Here is a 21,523-nt window from a genome sequence, read left to right as displayed (position 1 = left end):
CGTATTCACTCACAAATCTTCTTTACTCTAACTGGAACCTGTGGCTACATTTTATTCACATAGCTCCGCAACCGGTGCATTAACCCTACAGCTATCGTCATGCTAGAACACTTGACTTGTAGGCAACGTACGCTGTGCGCACAGACCAGCATTACTTGAATCAGAACACATGAAACACAAGTTACAAAATAAACAAGTAAAGCAAACGGTCCACTAACCACCTTGGCCACTTTGATGAGATCAGAAAAAATGCGCTGAAATTTGCAGAGATCTCAGCCCGCGGTGCATTATCCCACTGTGTTGTTGTCGCATATATGGAACTCTTGCCACAGAGCTTTGCAGTGGACGCACGTTGCACCAAGGCATCTCTCGAACCCAAGAGCAGACTGCCTCTCGGAGGCGCCAAATGGCCCCAATCTGTGGCCAATGGACCGCTCTGTGCAGCCCCGGGCAACCCTTGCGTCGACACCGACTGAAAAAACATACGCATCATGGCTGTGCCGGGCCGCCGCGCTGCCCGCGACGACCCGGAAGCGGTTGGGAAGCCGGCCAATGCCAGCGCGGCCCCAACCGGAAGTCCTGCCCCATCGCGCCGAGAGCGAGAGAGAGCTGCCCGAGGAGCCACGAAGGCTCCGCATTGAGTCCCGGTCCCGAGATGGGGGACCGGGTGAAGAGCGGCCGGGCGCATGGGTAAGGCGGGGCTCTCATGTGGTGAGAGAGCCCCGCAAAGCGCTACCGCCACCCGGGAGAAGGAGCCGCCGCCGTGCACCGCCAGAACAGGTAAGTTGAGTGAGAGGAGGGGTGAGTGGGGGTGGGGTGTACGCGTGCGTGTGTGTGTGTCTGTTTGAGTGTGTTTGTGCGTGCGTCTGTCTGTCTGTGTGCGCGTGTGTATGTTTAAGGGGGGGTGCGTGTGTATATGCAGTGTGTGGATGCCTTTGTTTGTGCGCATGCGTGAGTGACGACGTGCGCGCTCACGAGGTGCAATCTCCAGCAGGAGACGCTCGTGACAGTTTGCTGTGCTGTCCACATTCCCCCGGAATCCCTGCAAAGTGGCGACATAAGTAGTCTAGGCGAGACCTAAAAAGCATTTCTGCAAAAGATTGGAGAGGAAATGGCGTATGACCTATGACCCCATTGATAAAGCCACTTACAGGGACGCCATTAGGACCTATAAATCTGCCTTAAAAACTTCACAGGCAGCCTACTATAATGAGAAAATAACATTGGCTAAATCCAAGCCTAAAGAAATATATCGAATAGTTAAATCTCTGACAAAACCCCCCCCGCCCGTGGCAGACAATAGTAACTCTCTTTCTAGATGCAACGAGCTGGTTGACTTTTTCTTTCATAAAGTCACCAAAATCTACCTCTCCTTTCCAGACCCAGTCACTGAACCACTCACCCGAAGCACTGATCTGGTCCTGGATACAGTAATTCCTTTTCAAAATAAGCTAGACCTTTTCCCTTTGTTGAATCTGGAAACATTAGAGCCTTTAGTACACCAGATCAGATCTGACTCTCCGTGTGACCCTGCCCCGCGAGGCCCGCTGGTACTGGCCAGTAAAACCATTCTCCCCACTCTCATGGAGTTGTTGAACTCCTCCATCTTGAGCGGGATGGTACCCGTGGCATGGAAGCATGCAATGGTTCGGGCCTTGCTGAAAAAACCTGCCCTTGACCCAGCCAATCCCAGTAACTATCGCCCGATCTCCTTGCTCCCATGGGCAACCAAGATCCTCGAGAAACACATCAACACCATCTTGACGAAGTTTCTCGAGGAAAATCATCTTCTTGATGTTTCCCAGATGGGCTTCCGCCCTAAACATGGGACAGAGACCGCCCTGTTAGCTTTGACGGAGGAGGCGAGGCAGATCTTGGATCGGGGGGGGGGGGGGTCAGTGGCAGTGATCCTCCTCGATCTGAGTGCCGCTTTTGATACGGTTCATCATAAAATTCTTGTGAACCGTCTCGCCGACCTGGGTGTGTCCGTAGAGGCTCTGGATTGGTTAAAGTCTTTTTTTAACTGATAGAACCTTCCAGGTCTTTGACGGCACATCCGTCTCGTCAAGCAGGCGTCTAGGGTGTGGAGTACCTCAGGGCTCCTCATTGAGCCCAACGCTCTTCAATGCATATATGAGACCGCTGGCTGGGATTGTTCGTCCGCATGGAATTGACATCATCTCCTATGCGGACGACACCCAGCTAGTGGTTTCCCTTGTGCAGAAGAGTGGCCTCCAATCACTGCCTAATTTAGCAGTGTGTCTGGAAGAGGTTAAGAGCTGGATGATGAGCTCCTGTTTGAAGCTCAATGACGACAAGACGGAGCTCCTGCTCTTGGGCCCAGCAGCCCCTTCTACTTTGGGGTTGTTATGGCCCGTGAGCATGGGTGCGGTCCCTGCCCCCAGTGACAACATCAAAAGTCTGGTGGTATGGTTAGATAAGTCGCTGACCTTCAACACACAGGCTACCACGGTGGCGGCCACTTGCTTCGGCCTCCTCAGGGTGAAAAAAAAAATCCTTCCCCTCCTCCCATTTGAGGCCGAGCAGATAATTATACAGGGCCTTGTTCAATCCCGCCTGGATTTCAGCAACGCTCTGTATCTTGGGGCACCTGACTATAGCCTACAAAAACTTCAACGCACCCAAAATTGCGCAGCTCGCGCATTACTTGGAGTCCCACGACGAACGTCAATAAAAGCTGGGCTAAGAATGTTGCACTGGTTGCCCATCAGGGAGAGAGTGAAGTTTAAATCTCTGTGCATTGCTCACCAAGCCTTCTGGAAACTGGGCCCAGAAATCAATCACTCTTTGGTCTCCCCCTATCTGCCCAATAAAGTGCTTCGTTCTTCATCTGCATCTCTGGCCAAGATTCCCAGAATTTATAGAGCCAGAGCAGGAGGCCGTTCCTTCTCTTATAATGTATCAAAGCTATGGAACACTCTCCCTTTGTATATGAGAATCAACTCTAATTTATCTAGCTTCCGTAAACAGCTTAAAACTTTTCTGTTCCAGTAATTAGAACCCCCTGTTTCTGTTGATGGCACTCTTTAGTCTTAGCGCCTGGACGCCTGAGGGCAGCTGCAGCGCTTAACAAATTCCATTTTCATTTCATTCCATTTCATGTGTCATGGACTATCGTCATTCCGTACTAAAGGGCTATGTCAATGCTGATGCTAATTTACGTTATGTATTGGAGGCAGTTCCCTCGTAGGTCAGTTAGATTCTTTCTGTTCGTAGAGCCACACTCAAATACTTCCGGTTCGACTCTTGCATGCTCAGATTGAGATTCCATATGATTCCCTTTTGTGACTGTGATGCTTAGTTGCTGACTCTGTCACCACAGTGCTGTCTTTCTGCCTCTAACGGCCAGTTGATACCTATTGCACCTAGTTGCTGCCTGATACGTCCGTTTGCTACCTTTCATGTCTAGTTACTGCCCCAAATGCCCAGTTTCTCTCTGTTGCCCAGTTTTTCTATTATGCACTGCATGCTTCCTGTTCCTACCTGTCATGCACATTTGCTACCTCATATCTAGTTACTGCCTCTGATGCCTTGCTGCTCCCTCTTATGCCAACCTTATGTTTCCTATGTCAATTCCTACCTGTCTCACATAGCTGTTGCATCTCACCTAGTCGCTTCCTCATATGTATAGTTGCTACCTCAAATGCCTAGTTGCGGACACATGGCCAGTTGTTGACTATGATGCCCATTTGCCATCTGTGATGCCTACCTACAGACTCTGTGCCCAGCCTGCCCCTCTAATGTCCAGGTTATGCTTTCTATGTAGGTTCCTACCTCTCCGGCACAAAATGTGACTCCGCCTGGCAGAGTCTAGGGACCGGGGAGACACCCCAAAAAATCTCACAGTGGTGTAGAGAAGAAATTGCCTCTAGTGAGTTATCTTGGGTGAAAGAAACAAGGGCAGCATTAAGAGAAGCATATGGAGTGCTGGGATTAGAATTATGTACGCAGCTAGGACACGCCATAATAGGCAAAAAAGAACTACGGTCTTTGGGATCCGACGTGTCCTGTACAAGCGATCGAGAGTACCTCCTCCAGAAAGTTTCGGTGTCCCATATGACCCAAATATGGGCTTCAGAAGATCAGACGTATCCCTATTTAGATAAGTTGCCGAATCACCGTATCAGACGAGAGGTACTAAAAGTGAGAATAGGAATAAATCCATGTTACGTAAACAATAGGATTAAAAACCTCATGATAAATAAGGATGGTAACTGCACTTGTATGTTAGGTATCCCCCGTGATATTATACACATTCTATTAGACTGTCTGATGGTTCTTGATATACGTAAGGAGATTTTATGCCCGATATTTAAAAAATACAGGATTATGAATAGGAAGCAAGCAGCCAACCTTTTAGTTGAAATGACAAGTTTGGATATAGCCTGTGCCTTGGGGAAATACATATATAGAGTGAGGGCGTTTCTCCAGTGTACAGAGTTATAGGTGCAAGTAATCCCCCGAATATAAATGGGATTGTATTTTAACAGTAATGTACTTATTGTGTTTGGACGGTTTTTGTTATATATGTTTAATTCATTGTGATTTTAATAATTCAGGAGGATATTGATTTTTAACAAAAGGAGCCGTGTCATCCTCCAGGAAATGATCACGTGTTGCATTTTTATAAATGTGTAATATTATGTGTTTTTATAAAGTTTTATAAAATGTAAAGTACACACTTTTATGGTTGTAACAAACCAAATAAAGTTTTATGACTGACTGACTCCGCCTGTCCAGTTGCTGTCTATATACCCACGTCCTTCCTCGTATGCCCACGTCTTGCTTCGTATGTTCAGCTTCTACGTCTGAAGCTCAGTTTATGCTTCTTATGTTTGTTTGTGTCTCTTGCCCAGTTACTCTTTCTGATGCCCAATTGCTGGCCCTCTAGCCCAGACACTTCTGCCAGTGCCCGGATGCATCCTCTTATGCTTAACCCCTAACTCCCCTGTCCAGTTGCTTCATCATCTCATCATTTGCTGCCTGTAATGAACAGTTTCTTCCTCTCGTGCCCAGTCTTTCTCTTATTTGCAGCTTCACACAATAATGTGCTACCTCATGTGCAGTTTCATAGCCCAAGTTCCCTTCTCATTCACCAAAGTGTCTCTTTCTATGTCGTTGTGCAGCATTATTATCAATAAGGTGGATCAGTTAATTATATTGTCACTGGCATCTGCTGCACCCAGTTGCATTCTCGACTGGGAAAACTTAACCTTCCGTTCTTCTGAAACTGGTAAAATAAGTTCTATTAAATCTGGTAGCAAATGCACCTGTTATTTAGAGACTGCAAACATGTAGTCTTAAGTAGTATGTAAAATCACTTACATGTGCATGTGCAGCTTCATGATCCCAGTTGCTTTCATAAATAGCTTCAGGTGCCCAGCTGAACACTAGCACGCCCTTCCAGTGCTTCCTATGTCTTGCACAGCCTCATATGTACCACAGTAGTAAATCACTATATGGGAACTGGCGATTAGTATTTGCGTAAGTGAAGTATCATGTGTTCAACTGCAGTTGTAAGTGCCTGCTCACAAACTCATATGTCTAGGTGTGGCTTGTGTGCCAAGGTGCTGCTTTTGGTGATGTTCAGTCCTCAGTGCCCAGTTTTGGGTTCTGATGCCTGTGCTAGGCCTGGTACTTTCTTGAACAGGTTTATATGAAAATGAGCCTCCTTGTGTTCCAGACCAGATGTCCAACTACATTCTCATAGGCTGTTGTGGCATCGTGTAGTCCCTAGTCTCCTCTTTCCTGAAGGACTCCTGTAGTTTTGCTCACTTGGGGAAGTTGCAGTAGGGCCTTTTTCTAACAAGCACTTGAGGCTTCTGTTTCCAGTTGCACGATTGTTATCCTTCTGGGTTCACACCAGGGTGGCGTGGGATGAGGTAATGAGATTTGGCCTAGATCCCTCTTTCTAGGTGCCTCCTGCACTGAAGTGAAAGTATAGGTTCTATTATGAGGATTGCTACTGCTAATTTGTCTGTCTCTTTTTTTCCTCCACATTGTTCCTTTGTTCCTGCCTGGGGCAAGAGCTGATGAGCCAATTATCTCTTTACCGGCTCCTCTCCGCAGCCTCAGGAGGCTCGCTTGAGTAACTTATCATCCTCATTGTTCTTAATTTTTGACACAATAGGTTGTAAAGTAGTTCCTGTCCCTTGACTCCCCATGGCTCCCCTCTAGCTAGTGACGAGAGGCTGTGTAAAGGATTACAAGTAAAGCAAGACATGGCTCTCAGTGAGCTAGGGCTACTCACAGGTTGGGCATGAGTGGATGAGGAGAGGCATGGAGCTCGGAGGTCTACATTCTTCCTGGCTGCTCTTGGAAGCAGAAACTAGAATGAGAGGAGGGCTTCCCACAATTCACTTGGAGCGTAAACAGTCTCCAGTGGAACCTGAACTGGCTGCGCCAGCTAAGTAATCTAAAGGAAAGAGGTTTCCTTATACTTTACCTTTTTAGGAGCAGTGTCTGTTTTTAGGTCGAGCCTAGAGCTGTGCATGCGCTGCTTGCTGGACTTTTAGTAAGGGGGTTTTCAAAGTGCTACCAGTGGCTTTTGCTGGCCTCAAGCTTGCGTTCACGCGCGCAGCCTCCATCTGTATATTCTATGTTATAGGTAATTAAGTGCATCGCAATCACGAAAAGTGTTTGGTGGAGGCTCCCTTAGACGTCTGCCACATTTTTGAAAGTTCACTGCAACCTTTTACTAGCGCTTTATGATTATTGGTTGGTCGCTCAAAGGACGTCAGATCCTATTTGAAAGCAAAGAAATGCGTCCTTGTGCGCGCGCCCTTGAATGCACTCCCTCCCCTGTCGCCTCTCACTGCTCTTTGCCTGCAACATTCTTTCTCACGGCCTGGTCTCTCCATACCAATGCGGCCCCCACCTTTTGTAATCCCCCTCACGTGCGTTCAGAAGCAAGGGCTTGAAGCAAGGACTTTATTCCCCCATGGAAGCCAAGCCAGTGTGAAAATGATGACACACGTATCTCACACTCTCTTTCACACTCCATGGCTTCTTTTTTCGCCACAGTTTTGTTACTAATTTATTGTCCCTGTTAACGGTTGCTAGCTGTCCCTTATGAGGAAGAAGTCGCGTGCTATGTTTCAACTTTCTCCCTTCTACCAAGTCCCTTTCCTGTAGTCTAACGCAGGCTAGTGCGGACAAATCGTTCTCTCATACTGTGTTACATTTTCCCAAGAGGATCTGTCTTTTTTGTTTCATTGAAAGACATTTTTGACACACAATCTTTCTTCGCTGGCAGTAAATGCTAGTGCAGATTGGTGAGGCTTGAAATCTTACTCCTTTTGATCCCAGCTTGAAATTCTTACCCTATTGTCGTTTCCCTGCTTAATATTACTGCACTCTTTTCAGAAGCAATTCCTACTTGAGAAATTAAATACACTGAGATACCCAATGCCATATAAAATCTGCCAGAGTAATCAACTCTACCAAAATAGGCGGTAGATTATCGAAAATTTCAGTAGTCTACTGCAAAAACTCTATCTGCTGAATATTTGACTGATCAATACTGCGTTTTTAAGGTATCATCTAAATCTACTGTTTTTTTAAATAAACTTAAAGAAATTTACATCTCGCCTCCTCTCTTTCCTGGCTTCTTATTGGTTCCTGTGGGTGCCACTTACCTTTCTTCCATTTCTATTGGCTGTAGAATATTTTCCTGCATTTACCAATGATTGTTCCTCATCTGCTTCTCTCATCTGTTTCCCGCCACCGAAATACTGTTAACATCCGCTTTGGTGGGACTATATTTTCATAAAGTTTTGCCTTTTACTCGTGCAGCATATTTATATAACAATTTATCACTGCAAAGATTACGTTATTTACATAGAATCACAGGATGTTGCAGAGCCGCAGATACTTGAACTGGGATCCCCAGCTCTCGAGTCATCAGCTCTGGCCTCTGCATCACATCCTCTCCACTCCTGTGTCATCTGTCAGGGAGCTCTTTCCTTTTCCCGTAGATGACTGAGGAAAACAGCTCTTTATTCATTACTGTTGTTTTACCAATGATTGTTACTTTTAGGTCTCGCCTTCCAGACAGCACAAGCTGCCTGGTTGCAAAAGACCTAAAGTGAATTTACAGTAGGTTTATAGCCAGCCATTGTAGCAGCGCATCTGAAAACCCCACCATGAAGCCGCACATGTAGCAGCATATCTAGAAACCTCAACACAAAGCAGCACATCTAGAAACCTCAACCTGTGCTGCACATCTACAAACCTCACCACGAAGCAGCACATCTAGAAACCTCACCACGAAGCAGCACATCTAGAAACCTCACCACATAGCAGCACATCTAGAAACCTCAACACGAAGCAGCACATCTAGAAACCTCACCACGAAGCAGCACATCTAGAAACCTCAACCTGTGCTGTACATCTAGAAAACTCACCACGTGGCAGCACATCTAGAAACCTCACCAAGAAGCAGCACATCTAGAAACCTCCACCTGTGCTACACATCTAGAAACCTCACCACGAAGCAGTAAATCTAGAAACCTCACCACGAAGCAGCACATCTAGTAACCACAACATGTGCTGTACATCTAGAAACCTCACCACAAGGCAGCACATCTAGAAACCTCACCACTAAGCAGCAAATCTAGAAACCTCAACCTGTGCTGCACATCTAGTAACCTCCACCTGTGCTGAACATCTAGAAACCTCAATACGAAGCAGCAAATCTAAAAACCTCACCACGTAGTAGCACATCTAGCAACCTCACCACGTAGCCGCACATCTAGCAACCTAACCACGTAGCCGCACATCTAGCAACCTCACCACGTAGCAGCGCATCTAGAAATCTCACCACGTAGCAGCATATCTAGAAACCTCACCACGAAACAGCACATCTAGAAACCTCACCACGTAGCCGCACATCTAGCACCTCACCACGTAGCAGCACATCTAGAAGACTCACTAGGTAGAAGCACCACTAGAAACCTCAACATGAAGCAGCACCTCTAGAAACCTCATCACGAAGCAGCACATTAGAAACCTCACCAGGAAGCAGCACATCTAGAAACCTCACTACTTAGCAGCACATCTAGAAACCTCACCACGAAGCAGCACATCTAGAAACCTCACCATGAAGCAGCACATCTTGAAACCTCACCAAGAAGCAGCACATCTAGAAGCCTCACCATGGAGCAGCACATCTTGAAACCTCACCACGAAGCAGCACATCTAGAAACCTCACCATGAAGCAGCACATCTTGAAACCTCACCATGAAGCAGCACATCTTGAAACCTCGCCGGGAAGCAGCACATCTTGAAACCTCACCATGAAGCAGCACATCTTGAAACCTCAACATGAAGCAGCACCTCTAGAAACCTCATCACGAAGCAGCACATTAGAAACCTCACCAGGAAGCAGCACATCTAGAAACCTCACTACTTAGCAGCACATCTAGAAACCTCACCACGAAGCAGCACATCTAGAAACCTCACCATGAAGCAGCACATCTTGAAACCTCACCATGAAGCAGCACATCTTGAAACCTCGCCGGGAAGCAGCACATCTTGAAACCTCACCATGGAGCAGCACATCTTGAAACCTCGCCGGGAAGCAGCACATCTTGAAACCTCGCCGGGAAGCAGCACATCTTGAAACCTCACCAAGAAGCAGCACATCTTGAAACCTCGCCGGGAAGCAGCACATCTTGAAACCTCGCCGGGAAGCAGCACATCTTGAAACCTCGCCGGGAAGCAGCACATCTTGAAACCTCACCAAGAAGCAGCACATCTAGAAGCCTCACCAAGAAGCAGCACATCTTGAAACCTCACCAAGAAGCAGCACATCTTGAAACCTCGCCGGGAAGCAGCACATCTTGAAACCTCACCAAGAAGCAGCACATCTTGAAACCTCGCCGGGAAGCAGCACATCTTGAAACCTCGCCGGGAAGCAGCACATCTTGAAACCTCGCCGGGAAGCAGCACATCTTGAAACCTCGCCGGGAAGCAGCACATCTTGAAACCTCACCAAGAAGCAGCACATCTTGAAACCTCGCCGGGAAGCAGCACATCTTGAAACCTCGCCAAGAAGCAGCACATCTTGAAACCTCGCCGGGAAGCAGCACATCTTGAAACCTCACCAAGAAGCAGCACATCTTGAAACCTCGCCGGGAAGCAGCACATCTTGAAACCTCGCCGGGAAGCAGCACATCTTGAAACCTCGCCGGGAAGCAGCACATCTTGAAACCTCACCAAGAAGCAGCACATCTTGAAACCTCACCAAGAAGCAGCACATCTTGAAACCTCGCCGGGAAGCAGCACATCTTGAAACCTCGCCGGGAAGCAGCACATCTTGAAACCTCACCAAGAAGCAGCACATCTAGAAGCCTCACCACAAAGCAGCACATCTTGAAACCTCACCACAAAGCAGCACATTTAGAAACCTCACCACGTAGCCGCACATCTAGCAACCTCACCAGGAAGCAGCACATCTAGAAACCTCACCACAAAGCAGCACATCTAGAAACCTCACCACAAAGCAGCATATCTAGAAACCTCGCCAGGAAGCAGCACATCTAGAAACCTCACCACAAAGCAGCATATCTTGAAACCTCGCCAGGAAGCAGCACATCTAGAAACCTCACCACAAAGCAGCATATCTTGAAACCTCGCCAGGAAGCAGCACATCTAGAAACCTCACCACAAAGCAGAACATCTAGAAACCTCACCATGAAGCAGCACATCTTGAAACCTCGCCGGGAAGCAGCACATCTTGAAACCTCGCCGGGAAGCAGCACATCTTGAAACCTCGCCGGGAAGCAGCACATCTTGAAACCTCACCAAGAAGCAGCACATCTTGAAACCTCACCAAGAAGCAGCACATCTTGAAACCTCGCCGGGAAGCAGCACATCTTGAAACCTCGCCAAGAAGCAGCACATCTAGAAGCCTCACCACAAAGCAGCACATCTTGAAACCTCACCACAAAGCAGCACATCTAGAAACCTCACCACAAAGCAGCATATCTAGAAACCTCGCCAGGAAGCAGCACATCTAGAAACCTCACCACAAAGCAGCATATCTTGAAACCTCGCCAGGAAGCAGCACATTTAGAAACCTCACCACGTAGCCGCACATCTAGCAACCTCACCAGGAAGCAGCACATCTAGAAACCTCACCACAAAGCAGCACATCTAGAAACCTCACCACAAAGCAGCATATCTAGAAACCTCGCCAGGAAGCAGCACATCTAGAAACCTCACCACAAAGCAGCATATCTAGAAACCTCGCCAGGAAGCAGCACATCTAGAAACCTCACCACAAAGCAGCATATCTTGAAACCTCGCCAGGAAGCAGCACATCTAGAAGACAACGCAACTTTTACCACGCAGTGCCTTTATGACGCAACTTTTACAACGAAAACCATTACAACGCATTGCGCTGGGGGGCGCTCTAGGATAGGGAATAAGTTTAATTTACTATCCAACACCTTCCCTACTATCCATGGGGACTGAAGGTGGAATAGTAAATTAAACTATTCACTATCCAGCGCCCCAAAGCACTATGCGTTGTAAAGGCATGCGTTGTAAAAACAGCGTTGTAAAGGCATGCGTGGTAAAAGCGTGCGTTGTAATGTCATACATCCCATCTGGAAACCTCGCCAGGAAGCAGCACGTATAGAAAGCTCACCACCATTGTTTTACTGGGAGGGTTTTGACACACTCACCAGGTGTGTTCTGAAGTCCCTGAAAATATATCAGTACTAAAGATTGCCACTGATGTTCCTTTTCTAGAATGTTGCTGCACACATCTGCCTCTCAGTATACTTTAGTATGTATGTATTTATTTATTATTTAGCTATTACTCCAGTTCTTACATCGACCACTCATGGCTCTTTCTGATCATAGCCACTGAGACAACTTTTTATGCTCTAATATCGTAAAAAAAGAGAACACCCCTGAAATGGTTCCATTTCATCCTTCTTTTGGCGTTACCTGAGAGCAGCCTTCATCTGGTATTCATTGGACTGCGCCTGTATATTCAAGGTTCCAGGTTCAAAACATGTATCAGGTGAAAATGAACCGATAGCTGTAGCATGTTGTACAGTGTCTTCAAACTGCTCCAGTCATGGACATTAAAATAGATGTGTTGTGTGTTTGCTGAAAATCATTTTTTCCCTATCCTAACTGTATCAATGTATTTCTTTGGTTTCTCTTTCTCTCCTTTTCTTTTGTTGCTAGTGCTGAGAAGCAGGGGCAGGATGCATTTGGTGACCATGCAGAAACTCCTGAGGATTATACAGAATTCAGAGACGGTTTACAAGACAAGAACAACACCCTGCCATCACCGCATATGTGAGGATTACTTCTCTTCTTTGTTTGCTAGTTTTGTTTCTCCTAAGTTTTTCAAGATTCTTCCCTCGTCTCATCCTGGTCTATACTCAACCTCACTTTGCTCTTGTCATGATGAATGTTGTCAAGACAGCTCTCCTGCATTCTACTCAAGCGCCATGTAAATACCACCGATCAACCCTGTCCCTGGGCCTGAGCTGTAGAAAAATATATGGAGCGAGTCGGTCCATTTTGTATCCTCCTGTAGTTTATTATAGTGCTGAGGTGGTTGTGCTCTGTGTATATTTCAGAGAAAGTCTTTTAACCTTTAGCATATTCCTATCTGAAGCATAGAGCCGATACCTTAAAACCAATGAATGATTCTGTCCCAATTGTTAAAGATATTGACAACACATTTAGTACAAATGTGTCAAAAGCTGGCCGGCCGCGAGCCTAGGATTCCATTATGGCTTGAAGTTGAGGTTTATTGTGAATGGTCATTTGCTGCTGGCCGTATTGCGAACTAGGTCTCCCTTTCATGGGTTGGATTAGAGTTCTGTCTTGTTCTCTGCACGTCACAGTTCTCTGCACTTGTCACATATTCTATCTGTTCAGTTCACAGCGTTCGCAGACTCCTTCAGTACCAGATACTATCACAGGTTTCAAAGGATGGTTGAAACAAGGTGTCCTGCTTGGTTGCAAAGTGTGCAAAGAGCCAAATGGAAGCTGCCCTCCTCGGCTTAGTCACTATAACACTTCCCTGTGCTCTGGCAAAGAATATTTAGAGAGGCAACCACAGGCATCCATGTACATCAGTCTTTGTGTGGTGTGCCCTCCTCTAGTCTAGTGTTGGAACATCCATTAATACTTGCAGTCTCTCAGAAGCCAAAGAGATGCAAGGCATTCCACACCATTCAGCAGGATGGTAGGTTAATTTAGAAAAGTCCCCAAACTCAGTCTGTCACTGTAGCTACAGCTCCTACCTCAGCTTGACGAAGATTTAGCAAAGAGTATATCACTTGTGTCATGAATGCACCCTTGTTCTGTCTTTTACGTTCCTCGTTTTCTTGAATTCTTTGTTACTGATATTGGCTCGGATTGTGTTGAACATGAATTTCTCGTCAGCTTCATTGGAGACTTTGTAGGTCCTACCCAGATAATAAATAGCACTCAAAGCTACACTGATGGGTAGAGTTGGGCAAGATAAGCATGGTGTGAGGGAGGCAGAGCTACTAGCAAGTTCTACAGATTAGATTTGTCCTGCTCCCCCTGTGAGAACACACAACCACTCTCATATTGTACTTGGATGGAGAGTAAGGTTGTAAATTAAAACAGACTGCATGCATTTTAGAACAGATGGCCACAAGGGTACTTACCCAGCCTGTCTTCTAAAAAAATACCTGCATCCAAACTATAGGCAGCTGCCCCCCAAAATTATGATGGGTTTTAAGCTGTTCAAGGGAACAGTAGTTGCCCCTGCAAAACAAGATAGATACACTTCAGAGTTCACTTCCATCTTCAACGTTTAGTACATTTCTCTGCTTCACATCATGATGCAAGTGGCCCTTAACAGAAAAATATACTGACTCTGGCGGAAATTATAACTTGTGGAACATGTCGGAAGAGTTGTACCGCTGCAGGGGTATCCATCCCTACTTATTAGTAGGTGTTTGTAGATCATGTAATACCACTTGGAGCCTCTGCAGCTCTGTTAGCAACCTGCAGACGTGAGTGAAACATGTGGGGTTACTTCCAACACTGCAGCAGGTAGAATGGAGTTCCTCCTAGTTGGGACCTAGGACTTCTTATTTTACCACTAGTATATTCTAGTTACCCAGGCTTGATAAATTATTTCAGTGGCTAGTTGTGGTTTCTAGTAACCAATCACAAATTCACTTATGTCAGCCTGAGACAGCAGCTGTGCTTTCTTCCTTCAGGACAACTCTGAAGAAACACTTTATCTTACATGAATCTTGATTTTAATAACCATAACATATCCCTACACTACATCTGGTGCCGGAAATATGTATATATAAAATGTCCACGTGGTCCTCCACCCAGGAAAAAAAGCAAAAAACATTGTAAAAAGGTGGCTGGGCCCCGGGGAATGGAGTCCCCAGCGAAGGGGAGGCCAATCGGCCCCCTTTCCATTTTTAATTAAAAGAAGAAAGAAATGTTCAGGCCCTGGTGTATGGGGTCCCCAGGGCCCAAAAAATACTAAAAGAAGGGGGGCCACACAGCCCCTCTTCTAAAAATATATTTTTTAAAGAAAACCCGGCTTCTTGCCGGAGGCCCGCACCCTGCCTGCACCACTCTGAAAACGTGCCCCCTGGCGCGGTATAAGTTGGGGGATTAGGTCCCCTTAAATCCTGAGGGTCCCTGGGGGCCAACTAGGCCACCAGAACCCTCCAGTAAGCCCCACACAGTGGGATTGCTGAGAGGTGGTACGAGGCCACGCCCCTTTATACACCACTCTACAAACACCTCTCGGCACGCTGCTGGTGGGGTGATGCAGTCCCCTTGTGTCCTGAGGACCTCAGGACTGAAGTGGACCTCATCTTCCGAGGGGGAATCACTGCTGGCAATCTTGCATGAGGTAGCCAATATTGACTGTTGTGGTCCTGATTGCAAGGGTTAGCACCCCTACCCTCTTCTCCAAGTGGGTTCCTTCCTGTCCTTCTACCTCTCCTCCCATATTCCTTCCTTAAGTTTGTCCTATAGCATGTCTGACCATTCTCCCCTTTACAATGAGGATTATATCAAGAAACTAACTGAAGGCCCTTCCTTACTTACTGAGACTCCCGAGACTGTAACAGCACCAAACATCTCGCTAGGAGATCAACTTGAAAAAATTAAGAAGAAGGCGGTGAGATTACAATTAATGATCCTCCTGCTCACTGAATATCTAAGATCTAACACTATTCCATTAGGGTTACAGGTCCGTAACATACCTGGTGTGTTTACGGATAACCCTAAGTACACGACTGGATTCAGCTACATCAGTACTACTTGCTCTAGACATTGGATGGCTCTTGGTATTGATATAGCGTCTGAGGAACTTAAAAAATTTGAAGCTGAGATTCAAGACATAGAGAAGCAGATTTCGGACAATTCAACTGTACCCGAGTTCAAAAAACTCCTAGAAGAAATTGAAAAAAGTGAAGGAGATTTTTACAGAATTGAGCAAAATAAAAAAACGAATAAAGTGAAAAAAGATATAAAAAATGTCTCCCAGGAAAGGGCCTTTCCCTATCTGGCAAAAGATTATTATACAAACAGAAGGTATAGTGGCCCTCAAAATCATAATTCTAAACCTTGGGGTCGGTACAATAAAAGACAAACACTGGTCGGCTTTTCCGATACTTCGGCTGAGTCAGCTGACCGTTCAGACCAAAGCGAAACCCCTGGACCTTCCAACAGGGTTCCTTTTTTAGCCAGAGGCCAGCCAGACCCCCCAAAGAGAGGGAGAGCCAAGCAACCACAGCGGTGACCTTATCCACCTGGCGAACGCAATACCAGACGACAACACTACCAATGGTAGATCCAAGCATCCCGCGGAGTGCTCTGTCTACTGAAAGGCTTGATACTGTACCCTACAATAATACGCTCCCTCCGCGGAGTAGTTTGTCTACTGAAAGGCTTGATACTGTACCCTACAACAATACGCTCCCTATTTTTAATCTTACACATCTACTTTCCTATAGTGAGTTGTCTTTGTTAAGCAAAGGATTATCTTTTGTCCCGACCATCCGTCCGAATTACCTCGAAGTTCAAACCGAACTCCTTAGGTTTTTTCGTAAATTGAGATTGCATGCCTTCTTTTTGCTAAATCCTCAACCTCTGCCAATCTCAAGTACTCCTTTCAAACCACCATCGACCTTCTCACCAACGGGCAATATGGTTCCGGCGGAACTTCTCACATTTGAGAAACTTGTCCTGAATGACATAACCAACCTTGAAAAACGCTATTCTGTCATTCCATATAACATCTCTTTGGAAGAAAAGAAGGCATTATTGAGTTTGAAATCCAATCCAAATTTCATCATTAAACCTGCCGATAAGGGCGGTGGTATTGTTATGCTAATTTGGACACTTATAAGAACGAAATTAAGCGCCAACTTGATAACCCAGAACATTATGTCAAACTTTCAAAAAATCCAACTTAGATATACAGAAATTGATATCTGAGGTTACTACTGAAGGTCTGGACTGTGGTTTTCTCAGTAAAAAGGAGTATCTGTTTCTCAACACTAAATCACCAAGGATATCGGTGTTGTACACACTGCCGAAGGTCCATAAAAACGCCGAGCACCCACCGGGACGACCTATAGTGTCGGGTTGTGGCTCGCTGTTGGAGCCCTTAGGTTTATTTGGTAATCATTTCATTAAAGACTGTGTACCAACAACAGAATGTTACATACCGGACAGTATGCATATGATTAATATAATAGAGGAGCATTCTTTTGACCCCACATCCAGTGTACTCTGTACTCTGGATGTGGAGTCATTGTATACTAATATCCCTCAAAATGACTCTATTCTTCTCATTCAGGATGTCCTTAACAAACGCCCTAGGCCCCACCAAATGCCTACTCTTTTTATCTTACAGTTACTCAAGATATGTTTGACTAAAAATTATTTCTTGTTTGATGGGCAATATTTTGGCCAGATCAAAGGAACATCTTTGGGGACAATGTTTGCCCCCAACTTGGCCATTTTGTACATTGACAGCTTGGAGTGTGGACCTATTCTGACGTCTATGAATCCCTTCCATAGTGGTATTACACTATGGAAGCGATAAATCGACGATATTTTTATGATCTGGTCCGACTCCGAGGAGTTACTTCCATCATTTCTGCATTGGTTGAACAGCAATTGTAGTGGGTTAACTTATACGCTATCCACTAGCCATTCCAACATTCCATTCTTAGATCTTAATATACAGGAGAAAGATGGTCATCTTATTACGAGTCTATACAGGAAGTCCACCGAACGGAACACCCTTTTAAGCTACCAAAGTCACCATCCCCGTGCCCTTAGAGATTCATTGCCATACTCTCAGTTCCTTAGATTACGCAGAAATTGTTATCTGAAAGAGGACTATTTTAAGGAGTCAAAAATTCTGAGCGCCAAACTAATGGCAAGAGGCTATCCACGTAAGCTAATCCGTTCTGCCCTTAAACGGACTTGGTATTGGCCTAGGGACGTATTACTGGAGCCAAAAACTAAGAGGACACAGAGTCGTCTGGTCTGTGTTACAACCTTTTCTCCTGCATCCAACTCCATTACTAAGAGTATCAAGAAACATTGGTCGGTGGTTAACGCAGGGCGCCTCCAACTTGAAAAACCACTTTTTGCCTTTAAAAAGTCCAAAAACATTAAGGACCATCTGGTTCGTGCAGCATTGCCTGCCCCACACCAGAGTGGCACATTGGATAATATATGGGGTCTTCCCCCCTCTGACCGGGCATGTTAAGTGTGGGAATTGTTCAATGTGTAATACTACTGTTGAGGGCAAAAATTTTGTTTTCAATGATGTTAAACATGTACGGAAACAGTTTTCCAATTGCAACAGTGTAAATGCTATATATGCCATCATCTGTCCCTGTTCGAAGATTTATATAGGGCAGACAACCCAAAAGCTGAAGTTGAGAATGTGTTAACATAGAAGCAGGTTACGTTGCAAGACTGCAAATGCTCCCTTGGTTGACCACTTCACTGAATTTATGCACACCGAGTTGGATTTTAAGTGGAGAATCATCTCCTTGATCAGGTTGCCTCCCCGTGTGGCCGTCCTACAACGTCTCCTCAACAAGGAAGAACTCCTCTGGATTCTGAAGACTAAAAGCCTTCACAGTGGCCTTAACAGGATGGAGGATTGGACCTCATTGATTTGATTTCCGAAAATTCTATGTTGTTATGATGTTCTAAAAGAATGGTGTATCCTCTTGTATTATGATGTTCTAAAATAATGATGTGTCCTCTTGTATTAGGGTTCTGCTTGATAAACCTGTCATATTGCCATTAGTAATTGGTTTGGCGATTCCCTTTTCACATTTCTACATATCACTTGCACCACTTTGTCATGGCCGACTATTTAGCTTTTTCACCATGCTAATATGGCCGCCGATTTTTTAACTGTAACTAAATTGGCTTCAACTGTTATAATGGATCCGTGATGTCCCCCATTTTTGTTTGCCGTTAAATAATGGTCATAACTCACTCAGTTACTTCCTTTTGCATTTACACTAACCAGCACTGGCCGTTCGGTTCTCCACTTCTTTTACTAGCACTCCCTAACCGTTCCAATATGGCCGCAAGTTTCCATCGTAACCAGATTGGTTTTACCAATACCACGTGACCCGGAATAATTTCATTTCCGTTGTCACCAGGATTTTCGTTGATTGCGAGGTTTTCCCACGACCGACAAGGACCCCCATTGAGGGCCTGTTTTTATTGGATATGGTAAGCTCTTTTGGCTGGTCCTATTCCATCATACTCCCTCAGTGCCCACTGTAATTATCTTTATCTAAATTGCTCGTTCGGTTTTTCCTGTAGAACAGCCCGATATTGTGATACCGCTACAGCGGTCCCGGGTAAGATAACAATTCTTGAACTTGCCTGGCTTTCCGTTTTATTACCCCTGCCTAGCCTTATTCCCGTGTTATGGCTCTCCATAGGTTGGCAACGTGCCTATTATCACGACTACTAAGCCTATCACGGCGTCCCCTCGGTAAGCTGTCTCCATTGAGAACAATTGCACGTCTCCCGTGTTGATTGTACCTTTCTTACTGGGCTAATTATTTCACGCGTAGTATTGCTATCGCTCTACACTTGGAAACAATATGGTTTTTGGTTATCACTACGCTATTGGTTGTCACATCATCAGTTTTCTATCATTTGTTCTGCATGTACAATCACAAAATGGCGAATATCACTTGAGGGCTGCAACTACCATTCTAGTACACTATGCCTATTTTTAATGCTGCGTGCACACCCTTGCCTGACTATTGCATGACATTCTTTCCAACATGGCTATAACTGGTTATGAGCAGTGGGAGGTCGACATGTCTATAATTGTTCCTAATCTGTTTCTTTTTCTCTCCCTCTCCCCTTTGTTTATATTGGCAAAATATTCCCACAGTGTGGGCACTATGTATAAATGTGTTCATTAGGCAATCCATTGTTGTCCTAAAGATGAACCTTTTATTTTAATTGTGTTCGAAAAGTCGTCGACCTAAATACACTAATTGCATATTAATCAAGTGATTTATTGGTTGCATTGTGTATAGTTTGTATTGTCTGTTTATGATTTATGATACTCAGAACGTTCCAAAATTGCTTGTAAATTCCCTTGTCCCCCTCTTTCCTTGAGTGTGTTAGTTTGGCACCGGCTGGTGTCCCACTTGTATCACACTGATTTTTATAAATAATTCTTCATTGGAAATCAAACTGTCCGGCTGGACATATGATATAGAACTATTTAGTCTATATTTATTTGTGGTTATTATTATTCCTTGCTTAGGGACCATTGTCTCTGTTGATACGTGTGGTGGTCACAGTCACACAAGTAATATTAGAAGCACATCATGATTTCTATTGAACAGAAGTAGCTCTTATTACAGAAAAGGTTGCAGACCCCTATCTTAGACCCACGTTCCCCAAATTATTTTGTTTTGTATCACTCTCAACTCTTTTTTTTAATATGTTCTAAATAAAACCGCTAATTAATACAATTAATTAAAAGGTAATTCTTATATGTCCCTTTCCTTGCAGCAAGCAGCAAAAACACAAACCGAGTGATGAGGATGTGTCGCAGATAGTCAAGAAAAGAATCCGGTAAGTCACCTACTGCTTCAGGTCTACCTGTCTAGGTCCCACCCCTTCTGAAGCTTTGAAGTAGCAGCCGTTCAAGTCATCGATGATCTTATGATTATAACTGATGATAGAGACCCTGCCTTTTAAGGTTGCTAGACCTGCGGGCAGTTTTGACATGGTTACCCGTCTGCTGCTGGTGACGATCTCCAACATAGGAACCTGAAACACAGAATTAGACTGGTCCTCACCGACTATCTCCTGACACTGCTCACCCCTCCAAGTCGCGCTTGGTTTTTCCCATGACTCCATACTCTTCCGAGATGCTCAGACAATACTTGGAATTCCCTGCAGTTCTGCTCATCAGGATAAGATTTCACACTTCACCAATATGATGCCCACATTCAGCATTTGATAGTCACAATAGCCACTCCATCACTATGTGCTTCAGTACTCTCCAAACCTAGATGTTTACCTGTATTTGAAACTCAAACAGGTGAAAATTGAGTTGATGCTCATTCATAGCAGCGCAGTTGAGCTATACGAACCTCAGTGGCTTCTCTCCCTTCCTCAGCCCCCCCTACCACTTGGCTACCACATGGTAACTAACCGCATAAATGAGAGCTTCAAGAATGCCCAGCAAAGTAGATGGGCCTCCTTATCAGAATTAAACTGATTTTCCCCTCCAATAATTGTCCATCTGCTATCCTGGCCTTCGTTCTGTCCCACACAATGTCTTGGATACAACACCGGATCAAATGAAAACAATGCTGCATGCAACCGCAGCCTGGACCACCGGTCAGTGGGAACCCAAACACAATATTGGCCACCTTAAGCTAATTTTGCTAGTTGCTTCTGCCAACATGCATTAAATTGAAGCTCTAGTGTCTATCCGCAAAGCAGTCAATTGTAAAAGGACTGCCTCATAGACGGGCTCTATTCTCCCCTGTTTTGCTTAAGATCCCATCCTCTGCAAATCTTGAGATCCAAAAAGTCAGTTGATTTTTGGCAACAGTTCACAAAGGAACCAAGAGACCTACCTTTTCATAGCTTGCCTGCTACAAAACAATTGCCGTTCGCCCCAAACTCCATACCCCACCCCAGACCCCATAAAACCCACTCCTTATAAACAATGGTACATATATTATTAGTCTCTGTCTATTTATTAAATTTTTAGTATCTGCCAAAGTATGGCAGATTGGAAGTCTGGGGAGTTAATTAGAGATGTATTCAGTTATACTGTATCTACTTTGGACCACGACAGGCACATTTCTTTTTGAACTGCATAAAAGGTGTTGAACGATAACTTTTCTGCTACGTTCATTGTAGATAATGAATTCTTTTAAAGGTTTTTGGCACAGCTGCACTTGTAAATCTGCTTTTATAAACCTGC

The 21,523-nt window shown here is 45.1% G+C and overlaps 1 protein-coding gene across 3 annotated transcripts in view; it reads left to right on the top strand.

The window, feature by feature from the left end:
* The window catches only part of ZNF692 (zinc finger protein 692), a 127,019-nt gene that overhangs the window by 52,807 nt on the left and 52,689 nt on the right, over nt 1–21,523 (top strand). For all 3 annotated transcript variants that reach the window (XR_013607661.1, XM_078677623.1, XM_078677684.1), the window contains 2 exons: nt 12,226–12,339; nt 20,092–20,154. Coding sequence is in view for 2 of the 3 variants with exons in the window: in XM_078677623.1 (XP_078533749.1) it covers nt 12,226–12,339; nt 20,092–20,154 (177 nt within the window). In the remaining variant the exon portion in view is untranslated. The remainder of the gene's footprint in view (nt 1–12,225; nt 12,340–20,091; nt 20,155–21,523) is intronic.

This window comes from Lissotriton helveticus, chromosome 1_1 (assembly GCF_964261635.1).
Source record: "Lissotriton helveticus chromosome 1_1, aLisHel1.1, whole genome shotgun sequence".
Taxonomy (NCBI): Eukaryota; Metazoa; Chordata; class Amphibia; order Caudata; family Salamandridae; genus Lissotriton; species Lissotriton helveticus.
The sequence above is the reverse complement of the archived record's forward strand: the minus strand, read 5'-3'. Positions and strand labels throughout refer to the sequence as shown.